Source organism: Mugil cephalus, chromosome 8, assembly GCF_022458985.1.
Source record: "Mugil cephalus isolate CIBA_MC_2020 chromosome 8, CIBA_Mcephalus_1.1, whole genome shotgun sequence".
In the NCBI taxonomy this organism is placed as follows: Eukaryota; Metazoa; Chordata; class Actinopteri; order Mugiliformes; family Mugilidae; genus Mugil; species Mugil cephalus.
In genome coordinates, this window is record NC_061777.1 from 9,265,902 (window position 1) to 9,284,138 (window position 18,237).

The 18,237-nt window shown below is 44.1% G+C and overlaps 1 protein-coding gene across 1 annotated transcript in view; it reads left to right on the plus strand.

The window, feature by feature from the left end:
* Positions 1-18,237, plus strand: part of fbxl17 (F-box and leucine-rich repeat protein 17) — a 215,170-nt gene that overhangs the window by 79,758 nt on the left and 117,175 nt on the right. The window contains exon 8 of the mRNA XM_047591339.1: positions 7,242-7,372. Within this exon, the coding sequence (XP_047447295.1) occupies positions 7,242-7,372 (131 nt within the window). The remainder of the gene's footprint in view (positions 1-7,241; positions 7,373-18,237) is intronic.

The window sequence follows — 18,237 nt, forward strand, 5'->3', positions numbered from 1 at the left end:
AAACCCAATAAAAAATGTTCCTTAATTTAATTTATTAAAAAATGCCCGAAACGGACTGTACCATGTGAGGACCCCCCTAAGGTGAAGACGGGAGGTGCCGACTCATTGTCACCTTCGCGCCCACCCTTCGTAGGGTGAGCGGTGTCTGGCTTTCGCTGTCGTCTGCCGGCCCCTTATCTCCTCCCCCCCGACTGGAGCACAGAAAATACATAATCACAGTGCCCTGTGTCAAACTGATAACCCCGCAACACAACCCCAAGAAGCGAGAGCGTACGCCTTCCCCACACCGTTAGCGTGAGTGTGTGTTTGCAGGCGGTGCGCTCGCACACGTGTGTTATGTCTCGGGGTGGCGGGGGGGTAAAGGGGACACGGGGATTTGGAGGAAGAAAGGTAATGGGGTTGTGGGGGTCGCGGGATGAGACGAAATTGTAATAATAATTTTCTTGACTGCTGTATGGAGGAGATTGGGGGATTTATGAATATAATGAGCAGCCTAAGGATGATGTGTGTCTCTCGCAAGAGTAATTGAAGAATAATTCATTTGGCTGTGAGACTTTTTAACCCAGACACAGACAGAGATAGAGAGCGCCTTGACCTCTGGGGGGAGGGGATATCATGTCTCATTATTGGCCCAAGTAGTGTCGCTGCGCCGCGACTGTCGCACCGGCGCTGTCGCCGTGCGTGCGCCCGCCCCGGCCCGCGCGGTCAATTCGGCTCGGCGCGCGGAGGAAGGAGAAAAGCGACGCCCTCCGTCTTCTCCTTGAGCCTTTACTCACCACTGAGTTTGTTATCAAGACCAACACGCGCAGGATTAGCGCCTGGAAGGGAGAAACAGAAAGATAAAAAAAAAAAAAAGTGACAGTAGATGGTATAAAGAGAGGAGTTAACCACACATGCAAATACACACACACACACACACACACATTTAGGGATCAGCTCACTGGTCCGTGCCGGATCCAGACCGTGTATTTACAATATCAGATCCGTGGCCATTCCTGTTTTTCCCTCGGCCTTTTGTCAAATATTCATATCGCCCCGTCTGTTCAGGCCTCTATACGTTTTCCGTGTGTGTCTGGAGGGTACGGGGAGAGGGGGGGGGGGGGGTGTGATTTAAGCCTACTGCGAAGGGATTGTCTCGACACAGCTTTCTCCTGTCTGACTCCACTGTCTGGGATCCTCTGATACGGAGAAGAATAAAAAAAATAAATAAAAAAAACACCGCTCGTATGCATGAGTGCGCACTCGTATTCACCCAGTGACACCGCTGCCATTCATCCCACCTCTCCCGCCCCCTCCCTCGCCTCATCCTGTCTCACGCGGCCTCCAACACATACGGACAGCCGAGCAAACACCTCAGCGACACCTTGTGACTTTGACTCCTTCGCTCGGGGACTTTGAACGTACTTCAAAGTGACTGACTAAACTTCTCCCGGCTTTGTTTGGGAGATTTGAACTACTCATCTTTTGTCTGGTCTCAGACTTAAAAGGTTATTTTTTTCTAACTGAAAATAACGTTTTCCCCCACTCTGGAGCGTGCACCTTCTCCCCTTCGTCGAGCTGCTTTCAGTTCCCACAGTTGGGCCTATTTTTCATTGACCGAACTCACGTAGTAAATCTCGAAGCGGTTATAAATTTATTGCGGCGTATGAAGCAGCAGCTCATATTTTCCGAATCCAACATGTTGGCTATTTATGACTAAAACAATGCTCGCTCTGTGCGCGCTTTTTAAATGTCATCTCGCTGCCTGTCAGCTGGGGATGACGGACAGCTACGGCCGCTGGGAAGCCGTGCTGTTCTGTGCCAGCGCCCGAACCATTACATCATATCCCCTGCAACGACGTCCACCAGGCCTCCACTTCCTGCTTGGCTTCTCGGTGCCCGACGCTGTGTAAATACATGTCGTAACAGCGCGAGAAGTTATAGCCCCAACCCCGTAAGTCTGGCGAGGCATACGCAGGGACGCGCACGCTGTGTGCCCGCCAGTGACGTAGCTACACTAATGTAATAAAGTGCAAAATCAACCTGAAATGTTGAACTCCGGCCTTGTGCTGAGCTGGTGGATAACATATCTTTGAAGTAGCCGGTTATTTTCTTTCTTCCCGTCTAAAGTGCCGTTTTGTGTTTGACCTCTGGCTCTAGCTCTCATTTTTCCCGTTTGAGAGACGCGTCTAATTGAGCCAGGCGAGAGCCCGACTGCTTGGAGCTCATGTGGACTGAATTAAACAACCCCTCTGTTCTTCTTCTTCTTCTTCTTCTTCTTCTTCTTCTTCTTCTTCTTCTAATATATATATGTACAGAAACGTGTCGCTATACCTGCATCCCAGACGAGAGCCCGTTTCTCTAATCCGGCTTTTGTCAAATGTGAAGTGTTTGCTTTTCTCTCATCTTTGATCCCTTTTCCGTTAACTTTAAATAGATTAGATTGAATAGTACAGATTTGCTACGAGGGCCTGGTTTGTCACTTCTGTCATTTTCCACTTTTTTGTGCACAATTGAAAATCTAATTTAGAAGCCGCAGGCTGGTTTTTAGGCTTTATCAAAAAAACATTTGAGATAAGATATTAAATTGAAATAAAGTTTACTTTTATTTAATAGTTTTACGACTCAGAAAAGATGATTTATTACACCACTGTTCTCTTGCGATAGTTTTTAAAAAAAAAAAATATTTAGTTTAACTTGTCATTGTTAATCAGCAGAGAGAAAAGCACTCAGATGGTTTTAGGAGGAATATAATTAAATGAAAAAAACCTTAAAGTACACACTTAATATTTGTTTTTGTTCAAATAAAAGTGTAAGAATTTTTAAAAATCCTGTTTCACAGCTGCCTGTAATTATTAACTGAAGGTAAATTGGTGTAAACTTGCCAGTTCATTAGGTGCACTAGTGAAAATGGATGCATTCTCATGTCCTTCATGTGTGTGTTTTCATATGGATGCTTTGGTTTTTAGTGCTTTTGAATCATATTGTGTTGTACCGACATGTGTTCCTATTGTGTCGGCAACCCCAATGTAGTGAGTGGGCTAGAATAAATAGCAGAAACACTTTTGTGTTAATTCAATTGCGTTTAACAGCACCACAAATCTCAAAAAAATGATAATTCTAGGCCTGTCAGTAATCAATAATCCAGTTTAATCGAGGCATAAATGAAAACAAAACTCGATAATATATCGCCATGTGCATGCGTGTTTGTTTACCTCGTGTCTCTCTACCAAAGAAGCTCGATGACAAGAGGGTTCACTCTGTGCTTCGGTCTCAGCACCTGGACTTGCTGGTTCATAGAGGAATGAATGGGGTGAACCCTCCTGTCAGTCATCCACTTTCTTTGTCTCAGTGGGGTCAGGGCCACTATACTAGGAGTAGAGAGCAAGGTAACGTGAGTAGAAATTTGTAGGAATAAAGATTTTAAGGCAGAATGCCACAGTCCCAGTGTTGGAATATTTTTGATTTACAGCGAATGAGCAAGGTGAGCCCGAAACGAAAAGTCCAAAAAGAAATGCAGCCCTGTAGTTTTATTGTTTTTTGTTTTATTTAAAAGGTCTTGACATCCCAATTACAGTGTTAAATACTCTTGAGAAATAAAAGTTTATTGTTTTTGAAAGGGTGTACTTGCATTATTATGCCATATTAGTGGGAAAAAATGGTCTCAAAAGAATGTTGTCAATGATATCGTTTATCTGCAGTAATTTGTGTGAGAATATATCGTCCATCAAAATTCGTTATCGTCACAGCTGAATTGTCATCTTTCTTATGCTGTTTCAACATAAACCGAAGTACAGGACTGCTATGTTAGAATGCATTCAGGAGGGTTTCACTTCTAGTGTACCTAATGTTTTTCCAAGCAAGTGGTAAAATATTAAATGGAAAGACTAAAGCAAAGTACAAGTTTCTCGAAATTTGGCACGCCGCTCAAAGCTTTTAATTTCCACCATGGTTTTTTTGCGCACGTGTCGTGTTCGTAGATAATATGCATCTGATCACTGCGCACATTGACTTTGTCTTTGCCAAGCGCGTGCGTTCACGGGGGTGAGGACGACGATTTTGCAGGTTCCTTCACTTTTTTACGAACAACATGAATAATTATCCAGGTGCAGCTGCCAACTCGAGAGGAGACGAGTCAAACTCTGCCTGGTTACAGACCTCAGCCAACGAGGAGAGGAACCTTCACCAAATCCCCCGCTCTCTATTTTTTTTGCCCCCCACCCCTCTCACTTGCTCTCCTCACCTTGTTTCCATCTTTTTTTTATTATTTTATTTATTCATATATTTTTACTTGGCTTCTGCCTCTTTTTCTCTTTGTTGCACATCATTGACTTTGTCTTCATCTGTGTTCAAAGCTCTCACTCATCTCACTTTATTTTTCTTTCTTTTTGTTCCTCTTAATTCTAGACTCACAGAAATACAATATATATATATATATATATATATATGAATTATGAATCAAATGAATTAATCAAATCATGATAATTTGTCAACTAAGAGAAATCAAACACTGCAACTGTCACATTTATGAATGTGTGACTAATTACTGAGAGCTCATTTTGTTTCTTTATTTCTTTTTTTTGTGAGACTTTTCATTTCAGAGATTTTCTTTCTTTCTTTTTTTTTTCCCCCTCCTGGCAGATGTCTTCTAAACTGTGGCGTTTATTCTCCTGCAGTGGTTTTCACAGATGGATTAGCAAAGTTACAGTCTCAGCCGTGTCTGCTTCTCCTCCCTTTCACCGAGACATCTGCTTCATTTCTTCGTTTTTTTTTTTTTTTTTTGTGTGTGTGTGTGTTTTTTTTTTTTTTTCCTTCCACCTGGCTACACATTGGGCCAATCGTAACTCGCTCTGGTTGGCCTGATTTCTCATTGGTTACCCGCATCAATGGAACGGCTCCCATTGGCCGTAGTAGAAATTCGAGCAGGCGTAAGCAGTTTTTGAAGATTTGGAGAACAAATACCACTTTTGATGCTTTTGAAATTTACTCCGGGCTTATTAACCGAATACACTGAATGCAAATAATTGTCTGAGAGGAAGACTGTGAGAATGTGTTTGCGGTTGATGGTAATGATTTTGACAGCGTGGGTGCTGAATGCGTGAGCTTGTTGGTCACTTCCATCCAGGTTTGAATGATGCCTTTGATTTGCAGACGATGCACACACACACACGCACTTTGCATAGGGTATTACAATAATTTGCATTGATTTCCTGACTTAGCATAACCTCAAACGCTATTTGTCGAACCTTAACGTAAACCTAACCCCGCCCCCAAAAGTTAAACCGGGCCTTTATGCTAAAATTCTGTCATTTACATTATCACTACAGATTTATGTCCCAGCAACCCGAGCGATGCAACTACACACACAGACACGCACGCCCAGATCAGCCTCGTTCTGAATGAATAATTTAGCACTTCGATCCGAAGCCGACCACTTGGGCACATGGCAGTTTGTGCATGTGTGTGCCGGTTCATGTGTGTTTGCGTGCACGCCTGTTAGAACCCGCTTGCCTTGTGTGTGTGCGTGAACGATAACACACACAGTTACCCCTCCGTTCATTAAGTACCATTGTTCAGCACGTCAGTTTAGCTGCCCCTGATGGTTACTGCCGCTTCCTTGGCCCATCTTTGCACGCTCACGCTCGCTGATAAATGTCTATTTCATTAGTATATCTAAGCGTATCCTCGTAGGTGAGGACAAAAAAATAAGAAATAAATCAGTTTCATGTTTATCTCATGCCCAAGCAGACCTTTTATCACGAGAAGGGTGGATCCAGTTTGCTCTAAGGAGCGACAAAAAGCCACAGGCTGCGTAAGAACAGGGAGACAAATGGAGCGGTTTGGCAGAAGTAAATCTTTTGAAAGCCTTTTTTATTGCCAGTCAGCGCAGTGCAGCGTCTTGCACACTTACCCTGTTTGTTTGGAGCCGGGGCGGCGTGCGAGCCTCTGTGTTTTGATTCTCAGTATGTGGCGACAGGGAAGAGTGTTTACATGTGTGCTTACTTCACACAGCGAGCCGTGGTCCTCATCCATTCCCCCCATGCGTCTCCATGCTGCTAGGTATATGTCATGCCTATGGAGCCGACAATAGTGCTCAGTGATCTTAACACCGACTGTAAGGTTGTTTTCTCTTTAGCCTTGGCCATGACATTTACCTCTATGCCTCCCTGGCGACTGGCCGGAATACCATACTTCTATTATCCCGCTTCCCCCGGTGCGTGTGTGCGAGTGCAGGTACTTATGTGCGCACCTGTGCCTCGAATGGTGTCGAGTGTGCATCCGAGCCGTCGCTCGAAAAAAGCCTTTGGTAATTTCAGCGAGCGGGAACGCCGAGCGGCGCGCCGGTGTGTGTTTCGAAGAGTGTTTCAGGAAGTAGAGAATTTGACTGGAGGATTAATCTAAACCCCCCTCTTATGAGGTATTCAGATCAGAAAATGGGATTATTGGAAGTCGGAGAGATGAAAGGAGGAGGAAAAGTGAATGCTCATATTGGCTCGTAACCCCTCGCACCAGGCGCGCTGGCGCAGAATGGTAAACAGTGACGGCAAGCAATCTTGTAGCATTTACCCGCTTTGTTAGGCGTTATCCGGCTTTCATGCAGTTATTTTTTATTTTTTTCATTACGGTTTTCTTGCTCAGTGCATTCTCCACATTTCTGTGTAATAAAGCATGTGTACCATACCATAGGAGGTCTGTTGTTGGGTGCTACTCAGTCACCTCTTTGTAAGAGTTTGACACAATTTAGTCCTTTAAATCATGGGTCTTCAACAGGTGGTCCACCACTCCTAGGGGTCCGCTTAGGTACTGCAGGAGGTGGTCGCAAAATAATTGGTTGATTAGACATTTTTAATACATTTTTTTTTAGTTTTCCGGACTCATTCAGCGATACAGGAGAACAGAGTGCCACCTGTCAATCTAAGCTTCCTGTACACAGTAGGACTCGTCCCTATTGCAGCTAAGCCAATCACAAGGCTGCATATTACACGGTGACTCTGTCAGGTTTCCCACAATTGGCCAAGAGTCTGTTCAGTCCCCAGGTGATTATGTGTTCATGCTAAAATGAATCTGTGTATTATTTGAATAGCCTAATATTGAATGCAAATTGATAGTAATGATGTATATACATAAACAGCACTAGGCCGAGTTTAATATAGAACACGTATAGAAGGTAGGGGCTTAATCTCGCCATCAGTTTGGGGGGTCCTCGGCCTGACAAACGTCGAAGACCCCTGCTTTAAATGTTTGCGGCTCGTCTCTTGCAGCTACGTAACCTGAGCGTCCTGGACCTCCGGCACATCGCAGAGCTCAACAACGAGACGGTGATGGAAGTGGTGCGGAAATGTCGCAACCTCAGCTCCCTCAACCTCTGCCTCAACTGGAGCATCAATGACAGGTACGATACATACGTTTAGCTTTAGCCCAGGTGTGTAATGTGCCACAGTCTGCACAACGTCCTTCTATGGGCTTTGTTGCGCACGACTTCACAGTCACTGACCGTCTAAGTAGGCAGCTGAGTGGACAGCCAAGTGTGCAACCGGATCCTCATGAAGTTCAAAAAGAGTTTTATAATCCAAAAGTATGCTAAGTCCATCACTAATAAGTGCCTACAGTCAGCTAATGAGCCCAGCAGCTAAGTTCAATGGCTCTGCTCCCTCTCAGTGAAGTATTAAACTAATGGCTCATTATGGCCTTAGTTTAACAACTACTCATTGATTAGCATTTCTGTGGTCTTTTTTATGGGGAGCTGATTGTTAGTCATTAATGGAAAGCAATTATCAGATTTCTGGCATCACAAACAAAAAAAAATTAAATCGCAAATGTGCTTTTATCTTTGATAAGCACGCGATTTGATAATGCTCTGCATGGCTGCAGTCATCTGAGTTGCAACAGAAGAACGAGAGAAACAATTCAACTGATTATTAAGTTTAATCATTCATTAGCTAATGAAATCCCAGGACTATTAGCCGATTAGCAGATATGAGGTAAATGTGCACAAACCTCACGAATGGAAAAAACAAAATTTGTGTTGGACACTTTAGAATCTTGTGCCAAGGCCGGACACATGTTTCATGAGTGACATTTACAGTGTTGATGGATTGTGCACACGTTCATATACTTAAATCATTGGAACTGTCGAAAAACAAAAGAGACCAAACATGGAGCACTAAAACAGACAAGCTCCTTATAGGACTGAAAGGCACGAGTTAAAGGAACAACTATAACATTTTTTTTTTTCTTTCTGTCTCTCTGGTCATCTTTATATGGCCTCCACTCCCACTTTTTTTTCTCCTTTCCTGCCTTTTCTCTCTCAAATGGGAGAGAGAGCTTGTGCTGTATATGACGGCAAGAGTAAACCATCTCCTCTTTTATTTATTAGCTTGTGTTTTATTCATATGTTTCTATTTAATCTATTGATTTACAGCTAAGGCATCTCTGCCGACTCTACTCCCACTCTGGCATAGGAGTGTGAACACAATATTGAACGTACCGTGGTGCATAGCAACAATGGGTCCAGGCAAAGAGTGTGGACGTGTGTGTACAGTATGTGTCTGTCTGTGTGTGTGTGTGTGGTTGTGTGTGCGCACATGTGTGAAATCATTCTTGCATTATTGAGTTTACAGCACACATGCGGTGGGAAGGTTATGGTAATACCTTACCCGCCTTCTTTCAATCAAAAAACATGGGAGTCTGGTGAAATCCTCGCAGGAGCACATTGTGTTATCGGCTTCTTCCCTTTTCTTGCGCGCGCACGCACACACGGAGTACATCGCGCACGGGTTCAGCCTCGAAATGATTCAAAGCTGCATTGATTCCATGATGATATTTACTGCATTGGTCCCAGGGCTAAAGGTGCTCGTGTGTCTGGCTGGATTGGATCACCTGTGGGAATATTGGAATCTAAAGTGGTTCCATGTGTTTGTGTGTGTGTGTGTGTGTGTGTGTGTGTGTGTGTGTGTGTGTGTGTGTGTGTGGCAGCCCGTGTGGGAGGTAAAGCTGTGATGTAGTTGTGTGTGCCGCGGCGGTGGCAGCACCAGCAGCATGCAGGAGGTGTGCTTGTCGGCTTACGAGCGAAGCGAAGACATTCAGGAGTGAAAAGGCCGAGGTGGGCGAGCGCTAGCCGAGGACGCTTTCTTGATTGCTTCTCTGATGCTGCACGGCTCCCACGCCCCAACCTCCCCAGAATCTGCTTACTTTGCTATTTATGCACCTAACGCAGGTAATGATGTGGCTGAATGTCAAAAAAGACAGTAGTGAGACGGCGAACTCGTGACCCGGTGCATGCGGCAAACAGATTGCAGGGGCATTGATATAACCCAGTTGTGGTCCTTATAATTAACTGAGTAATGTGAAAAAAAAAAATCACAATACTGTATATATAGCACGGTAAGTATAGAATATATTTGGCACATTAAGCAGAAAATACATTTGCTGTCAGTTTATTTATTTTTTTGTCTTCCAAGAATATGAAAATAATTAGAACGAAGCAAAATCTGAATCAGTAGTAATAATATGTGAGCCTCTAGACCAGTGGTTCCCAACATCAAACTTATGCTGTTCCATTTATACATGAAACATATTCAGGGCTTAGAGTAAAAAGAAAATCCTGTAGATCTACAGATCGACTGTTATTTTCCTGTTCTAACTCTGAATTGCAAAGTTTACATCCTAACTTTTAATATTAGTCATTATTTTTGCTATTTTTATGTGATTTGTTTGCAGTTAGGCCCCATTCTTCTAGCTTCATACTGTAAATTTACTCTCCATCTTTCCGACAACAGTGACTTAGATGAAAAAACGCCTGGTTAAACTCGGAAATTCCATGTTGCAACTCGTAAATCTCACTTCCAGTATCGCAGCGTTCATAATTCAGGTTAACTGTGGAAGTTTATTGGAAGTAGTTTATTTTGGAAGCAGTAATTTCCGAGTTTGACTACTGTCATGAACGCATCATCAACTGCAGCTGGTTCCACAGCTCTAAACTCACAAACAAACCAAAAACAAGTCAACTAATGAATCTGATTGACTCAGGTGAGATTCTATAATGACGAATTTCTAAAGAGATGTGAAAAATTGTTAATTTGGCCCAAAGTTCAAGGAGTCAAAGGTCACGCACATGCTTGCTGCCTCAGTGAAGAGCAGAATGACACAACCGTCTCCGAGGGTAGAGCTGGGTCAGCTTGTGTCTGCAAGTGTGTTTCAAGCTGATGACAGTGTGCTGTGAACAGGTAAACAGGCAGAGGAAATGACCCCTCATTTCCAGGATCAATTTGCCCCCCTCTCGACAAGAGGCCGTGGGGCAGATAGAGCTCCGCGGGGGGCAAAGCACTTGGCTCGTTTTTTCCATCCCTTCTTCTCTTCCCCTCTTTTGTCTAGTCTCCCATCTTTGAATAACATAAAGAAATAAACTGGTGTCATCTGGCTCCCGCCGCTGCTCTTCGTAATAATAGCAGAACAACAGCAACCCGGAGCAGGAAAGCGAGGAATGACGACCAAATATGGACTTCCCGTCGACACAGTCCGACGGGCAGATTGTGACAGTGGGACGCCTATTTTTTGGTCACTGTCATTTCTTGGGGAGCGGGGATGTGATGTGCTGCAGGTTGCCAGCGCCGGCCCTGTTATTTCTCTGTATCCTCTTCCAGCGATGATGGGAGACCAAAGTGGGACTGTTTTTCAAATGTCACAGTGTTTGAAAACGGGGGAGCGAGTCGGCGATCAAAGCCGAATGGCAGAGCAAATGGCATCGCTCACTCTTTTTTTTTTCTTTTTCTTTTTAGAGCCAAGTCGAGAACACAATGTCAGCGTTAAACGTTTTCTCCCTTTATTTTCCGGTGCTTTGTGCTCGGTGTTTGCGTGACCTCTGCTGCCACTGTGTGGGAATCATTTCTCGTTTGAATTTCCGTTTTTTCCTGCGTTATTTGGAAAATTAGCCGCTATCGCTTCTGCTGGACATAATGAGATTAAAATTAAATGCTTCTGGGCACGAAACCTTTCTAATTGTGTAAGTGTGTTACATTAAAGCCTTCTCAGTAATTATGGTCAAAGTAAATATTCAGCCACTGTTCTTCTAACACCAACCCCACCCTTGGACACAAGGCATGTGTAAATATTCATATTTATGCGTGTCTGCCTTCTCGTGTCTGTTTGTGAGCTAGCTCTGGTCAGCCGTCTTGCAGCCTTTGAGGAAAGCAGACGCGTGGAGTCATTTATTTTACACGATCTGTATTGTTGGAAGCTGGGCATTTCCCAAAAGCCCTGCCGATCTTTCCCCTCTCTTTCCCTCCCTCCCCTCCGTCTCTCGCTCTTTCCGCCGGCTTCATTTAAACTGGGAAATCAATATTCATCCATTTTTCCAACTTTGCTTTTTTACTCGAGGCCAACGTACTCTGCATATCTCCATCACTTATGAGCATCACAAATCACTGACCAAATTGGCTGTTCTGCATTTTTGTCCCCTCGTACGGAGATCGGACGAGTGGAGGGGATGACCGTGGGCGCTCGCTGACTTTCAGGGGCTTAATACGCAAGAAGTAATTGGAGACACATTCTCTCCGACGCACGCCTTCTCCAAAACTTTTTTTTTTTTAAGGATTTTGAGGTGTTTGCCCTGGGAGTTCACTCTAAATAACCTCTGTTGCTACCAACCTCCAGATCACACAGCTCCTGCTGCAGAAGAGTTAAAGGGTGATTTTTACTGTGTTGGAGGAGTTGATGTGCATCGCTATAGTGAAGGTGACCAGATTCTGTAGTTGTTAACGCTCAGCAAGTTAGAGTTATTTTACAGGAATTACTCCTTTGAGCCACCTTAGGTGTCAGTGACTCTTTGCTAAAAGACTTTTACCACGTTGGTCATGGAGTCATCTGTGTATGTCCAGAAAGGTGTCCCTCATCAGGCACCAAGATTGTCCCATAGTCTAGATTCTTACATCTCTGCACTGAGACTTACGTGCATCACCTACCTACACCAGACCAGGAACCTCCACTCTATGCAGTATAATGTCTCATTTTACCATGAAATGAATGCACAGACCAAATAAACAACTGAAGTTAAAAAAGTCAATATATAACCCAAAATCTATTCTAAACTTTGGACTCATCAAGGTAACCAAAGAGAGTTCTTCCCAATTTTGTTGCAGAAGTTCCCAGAAATGTGTGGCACTTGTAGGGTGCTTTGCTTTCACTCTTCTTCGTCCAGGTCCTCACAAACCAGCTCCACGAGGTTGAAGTTTAGAGACTGGGCCGTCCTCTTCAAGCTTTCTTTTCCAGCTTTCCATCTTATTTTTATCCTGAGGTAAAGTTTTGGGTCATTATCTTGCTGTAGGATGAAGCCCTGACCAACTATACCAGAGGATAACTGCGTGCTGGCCTAAAACTTTTGACCGGTAGTGTACCACCCACCTAGACCAGACCAGGCACCCTCCACCTTATGCAGCCTGACACAGGCATACACACTAAGACGGTTTAGGAACACAAGGTGTTGACCTGGCCAGATTCCCTACATTCCAAACCGTTCAAGTATCTGTGGGATGCACTGGAACAAGTCTGATCCACAGACAGCCCTTCTCTCAACCCATAGGACCCAAAGGACACTCTCAAAAGGCCCATGTCCATTCTCTGATGAACTGTTTTGAAGGCACAAGTGAGTCCTACACAATATTAGGTCATAATGTTGTGGCTGACAGCTGCTGAACGATTAGCATTTGCCCCCACATTGGGTCATACATAAACACCATATATTTGCTAATATCAATGGAATGTTCCATTGATATTGTGATGTCATAGTGTGGTTGTCTCACCTGTGAGCAAGTTACAGCTGATGAGCAAACAAGAAACAATAATCTTAATGTATTTTATTACTTTTTTTATAGTTTTATGTTGCTTATCTACCGCTAACCAAGCAAACCGTCAGTCTACCTGAGGACAACCAATTTCTATTAGAACACTTATTGTTTAAGGTAAGTCTTATATTTGCGTTAACTTTATTAACTGTTGTGTTGTAACACTGTCACACAGTAAATGACATAGCAGCTTAGAAGAAAACACACTGAGGAACATTTGGGAGAACATTTTTTGGTTAGAATTGTGATGTTACCGCGGTATAAGCTACTCACATTTGATTTATACTCACTTGCCAGTTCATTAGGTACACACGGGATCAGCCCAGCCCATTGAACCATTATGGTCAGTTAATAGTTAATAGAAACATGTGGCGGTACAATACAGTTCTATGGCACTGGGAACCACAAGTTATTTTAAACAAATGCTGAGTATTATACCCTTCATGAAGCAAAGATTTAGTGCGGGGCTGTTATCTTTTAAGGCATTCCTTTTCACTAGTGTACATAATGAAGTGGCAAGTGAGTGTTACTGGGGGCCACCGTCAGCTGAGCGTTGCTACTGCAGAGGCAAAATAACAAACTTGTGGTTTCCGCGGAGTGCAAACGCTCCAGCTGACCCCACCAGCAGCCGGTTCGGGCCATAACCGTTCATCTCAGTTAAAGAAAGCGGGACGTGGGAGAGGGAGCAAATCCCCCAGATAATAGGGCATTTGAAGTGTCTGCGTCTTTTGTATAACCTCGGCTTCTTACCGCGCATAGCTTTTCCTCCAGCCTACCACTATTTTTAGGCCCTCTCCCTGATTTTTTTGTTTTATTTTTTGGTTTCCGTTGGATGTTTTTTTTTCTAAATGCCATGGAAAATGTCAGCAGAGCCTGAACTGGCGACCGACAGACATTTGTCCTTGTCTTGTTTCTCCGCCACCTGTCTCTCCAGATTTGAGAAAAGGTGCTGAGGGGCTTCCCCCTGTCCTTGTCGCTCTTTTTTCTCTTCTCACGCGCACAACAGATTTTTTTTTTTCTTTTTTCTCCTCCTCCTCCTCCAGCGGGGAACTTGAGGCTCGAAGATGATTTGTAAATTAAAAAACTGTGCCAGTTTTTTTTTATTTACTCAAGCCTGCCATGTTGGAGCAGATTGGCTGTCAGTGGAGATCAGAGTCCTGCTTAGCAATGAATACACAAGGAGAGCTAGTGTTGCCCTCTTGTCAGACATGACGGGAAGAAAGGGTGCGGGGAGAACCAGCGAGGTGTAATGGAGACAGAGTGATTAGGCACGGCAGATGCACTCATATGCATGTAGCATATTTTCTCTTCATTTATCAGTTATGCCTTTCATCTCAAATCCTGCCTCTCCGTCTCTTTTTCCACACTTCATCTACCCTCCAGTTGTCTTCCTGCGTTTCTTCTTCTGCCTTTCTCCCGCTTTCTCCCCTCTCTCTCCTTCTGTCACGCACGCGAACACCGGGGTGATTATTTCTGGCAGGTTGGCTGTGAAAGTGCGCTATGATAAACATGCTGCCGTGGTTATTAATTTTGAGTAATGGCGGCGTCAAACCCCGGTGCCTTGATAAGTATCGGAGATGGAGAAACATTTGTGGCGCGGCGCAGAGACACAATGAAGGCAAGCAGCTGGAGCTTATGGGCTACAGCAGCGTGAGAGCTGCCGTTGTGCTCAGGCGCCGATCCAAGGCAAACAGCATCCTACACCTCTCCGCGTACACGCCGAAAAGTCGAAAACCTCGACTGACTAAGATACGTACAATAAAATAAGTGAAATATACTAGCGGCTTGGGCCTGACCTCCCTCCAGTATAAGTCTTCCTGCTGCTCCGGGGTCTTTAGTGTGATTGGAGTGCTCTCATTTCTGGAAGTCATAAGATTTGATTTGTGATGCACTGTCAGTGACAGCTAAACAGCTGCTGAATTTAAGGGCCTTTCGGTGACCAGGGAGCGGGAGTAACCTTGACTGGTCTTCTGCGCAGGTCACAGTTGTTAGAGACTAGTGTTGAGTCAAATAAGAGCAGAAATAAATAAAGAAACCCCCGGTAAGAAAGCGTAACATCGCAGTATGAAATGCTCCGTTCTTTTCTTTTCCCTTTGTGTGTGATTTGCAGGTTTAAGTCATGCTCTACAACATCCCGGGGATTTTAGAGTTGACTCTTGGGGCTTTAGGAGCTTAACAAATGTGAAGTGACACTTTTGAGTATTCAGTAAGTGTATTACACAGGTCTTCAACAGAGGGTCTGCCGAGTTGCCGCAGGGGGATCTTAAAACTTTTGGTTGATTAGACATTTTTGATATATTTTTTTACATTTTCCCCCATAAATTTTAATTTCTTTAAATACACATTAACACAAATCCAATAATTTTTAGTGAAGGGGTAAATGGAGAGGAAGAGGACATTATCTTTCAGTCAGCACTACATTCAACAATACAGGAGCTGTCTCAACGGTGCAGCGCCACACTAGACTTGTCAATCTAAGCTTCCTGTACACTGTAGGCCCCGCCCCTATCGCTGCTGAGCCAATCACAAGTCCGTGTATTATACGCTGATTCTGTCAGGTTTCCACGCAATTTAGCCCAGAGCCTATTCAATTACCATGTGGCTGCAATATTAGCAGAAGGGAAGCTAACTGTGTAGCTCACGCCCATCAGCATCCATTTGTCCAAGGTTAGATAAGTTGTTTCCTTTCTCATCAGGATCAGTCATCTCACTAAATATATCTCAGGTAAGTTTAAAGTTAAAACTTGAATCTGTCAATTGTTTTCTTTATCTGTCAATTATATACACACGCAGTTGTACGGCCACCCTACTGTTGCACATGAAATTTAAAAAATGAATATTTGAACCTCTTGAATGCAAAATGATAATATTGATGTATATTTATAAATAGCACTAGGCTGAGTTAAATATAGAACACATATAGTAGGTAGGGGTTCCCTACTTAATCTCTCATCAGTTTGCGGTTCTTGCCCTGAAAAACATTGAAGATCCCCGTAGTATTACATTAAATCCTAAATAAAGTTGTATCTTGGCAGCATTTAAATGACCGTCCGAACGTAATCATCAGCGGCCTAAACCCTGCTTCTTGCAGCTGTTGAACCCCATTAGACACAGGTCTAATTGTGCTGCGAGCCTGACACTGAAATTGAGCTCAAATCCAAATGTTAACCAAATCGCTGACCCACAACAACAAAATTATTAGTTCCATTTTAAGCAAATGCATTTTTTTCTCGCAGATAACACAATTGTTTCCCATGTAAAGGTTTAACCTCTGTCCTGTAAGGCTGGGAAATTTTTTTAATAGCAACCCAGGGGATACGAGAAAATGTAAAACACATGCTTTAAGACAGAAATGGTGCACAGCAATGTGCGTAGCATCTTCATGCACACTGTGGCCTCTTACAGTGATCTTCTCTCATTTGATTTTTCCGCTCATCTTTTATCTTTGTTCTGAGATGTGATCTAATTTTTATGCTTTTATCCTGTTGCCTACTTCTTGTGATGTGATGTTTGTTTTAGATATATTCCTATAGTCTGTCTGTGCGTGGGGTAATGGGGGGGTTTGTGTTTTTTGTAGAGAATAAAATGTCCCAGATGTGTTTTTTTGCTCACTATGAATCAGTTTCATTACATTTGTCAGACAGGGCAATGGCTTTTTATTCTTATTTCCTCACGTTTTATTCATGACTATCTTGCTTGCTCTGACAATATAACTTATTGTCTTGCAGTTATTATTCAAACTTCAACAAGTCTCAGTGCATTGTCAGCACGTTTGCGTAATTTTTATGTGCAAGGATACTTTGTCCCGTGTCCAAACCTCAGTGGACGTTTCAGAGTGCGTATCTGTCAATGCTTGAATGAATGAATGAATGAATGAATGCTTAACCACCTATGGCCTTAAGGCTCTGTGTTAAGACTCTCACCCAGGGAGCTGCCTCTCCTCCCCAGAGAGAGATGCCAGTACAGTAGACTCAGTGTGTGTGTGTGCGCGCTCGATGTGTCGGTCATATAAGTGATTTGAGTCGCTCACAATCAGCCCCTCAGCTGAGCAAGTACGTGAGGTAATCGCACAGAAATGTTCTCATGAAGTGCTCCGTTGGCCGGGAACCAAAGTAGCGAGCGCCGAGGTTGGTGACACTTCCTCCGTGGCGACGCGCCGCCGTCAACCGGAGGGAGCGGAGGCCTTCGAATTACTTCCAGGACTGTGATCCCGTCTCCTTTGATGAGACGCCATACCTCTTCCAAATGCCCGTTTTGCAGACATTAATTGTCCTCTCATGCTGAAAGCGCTCCGTTAAATTGGGCACTAAATGGTGCAAGTGAAAGGCAGCGGTATTGAAATGAGCCTGACAAAGTTGTGCAGGAGTGGAAAGTTCATTCTGATTAATTGGTTTTTGAAGAGGTAGCGGGGTTGTGTTTGCAGGGAGTTTTGCTGCCGGGATTCCTGCGCACTAGTTGAGGTTTTTGTGAATATGTTTGGCGTACAGGTGGTGCACAGCGGGGGTTGTGGCTTATTATGGTTATCCATACTGTGGGGTCAGAAAGCAGCAAGTATAATCTAAATGGTAAAGAGACCACGGGGCTCGGCTGCCCTTGTTTCACCATGCTGGAGACCTGGCATTTGGCCTCTGTTTGAGCACCAAAGCTGTAATTTTCTCTGTCTTCCTCTGTTCTCTTTGGCTTTTTGAAAGACTGGGTCAGATGAATAAAACAAAAGCCATATTTAAAATGATTCTTTTATGTGCTCATCCTTTTATGCCTTATTTCTTTATCATCAAATGAGCACATGTCCCCGTGCCCTTGTTCCATCCCACCAGCACTTTCTGTAACGCCGCTCTATTCCGCTTTGTATAGCTATGCTGCTTTATTGATAACCCCTCCCTTTCCTCCTTTCCTTCCTTCCCTCACTTCCCCCCTCGCTTCCTCCCGACAGCGTTTCCCCCCTAAAATTCCTCTGCGCTGCACTCTTTCATGTGATTGCCTCCTTCTCACCCGCGGCACATCCACCGCCCCGCGAACGGGAGCAAAGGGGAGAGCACGACGCAGGACCCAAGGAGCAGGGTTTAATGAAGCAAGCCTAAATGAATTTACTGCTTTCCATTGAGCCGCTCCGTCCCATGCGGCGCGCTAGCACCTCAGCCATTGTGCGGGAGGCCCCCCCTCCGCTCCGCTACCTGTTTGTCTGACACCTCTGTAATTAGCCGCCACCATTGAGGAGAGTAATTGCGTATTAGAGCCATGTTCTGTTAGGGGAGTCTCAGAAGTGAACATTTTTATGCAAATGTTCGGAATCATTTCTAGATTAAGAAAATTACACTGGGTTTTGATTGCAGGAGAAACCGAGGAAGGCGATTTTCTGCCAAAAGAAGAAGAAAGGGAATTGTGAACGCCGCCACGTGCTAAATGAATGAAGGGGGAC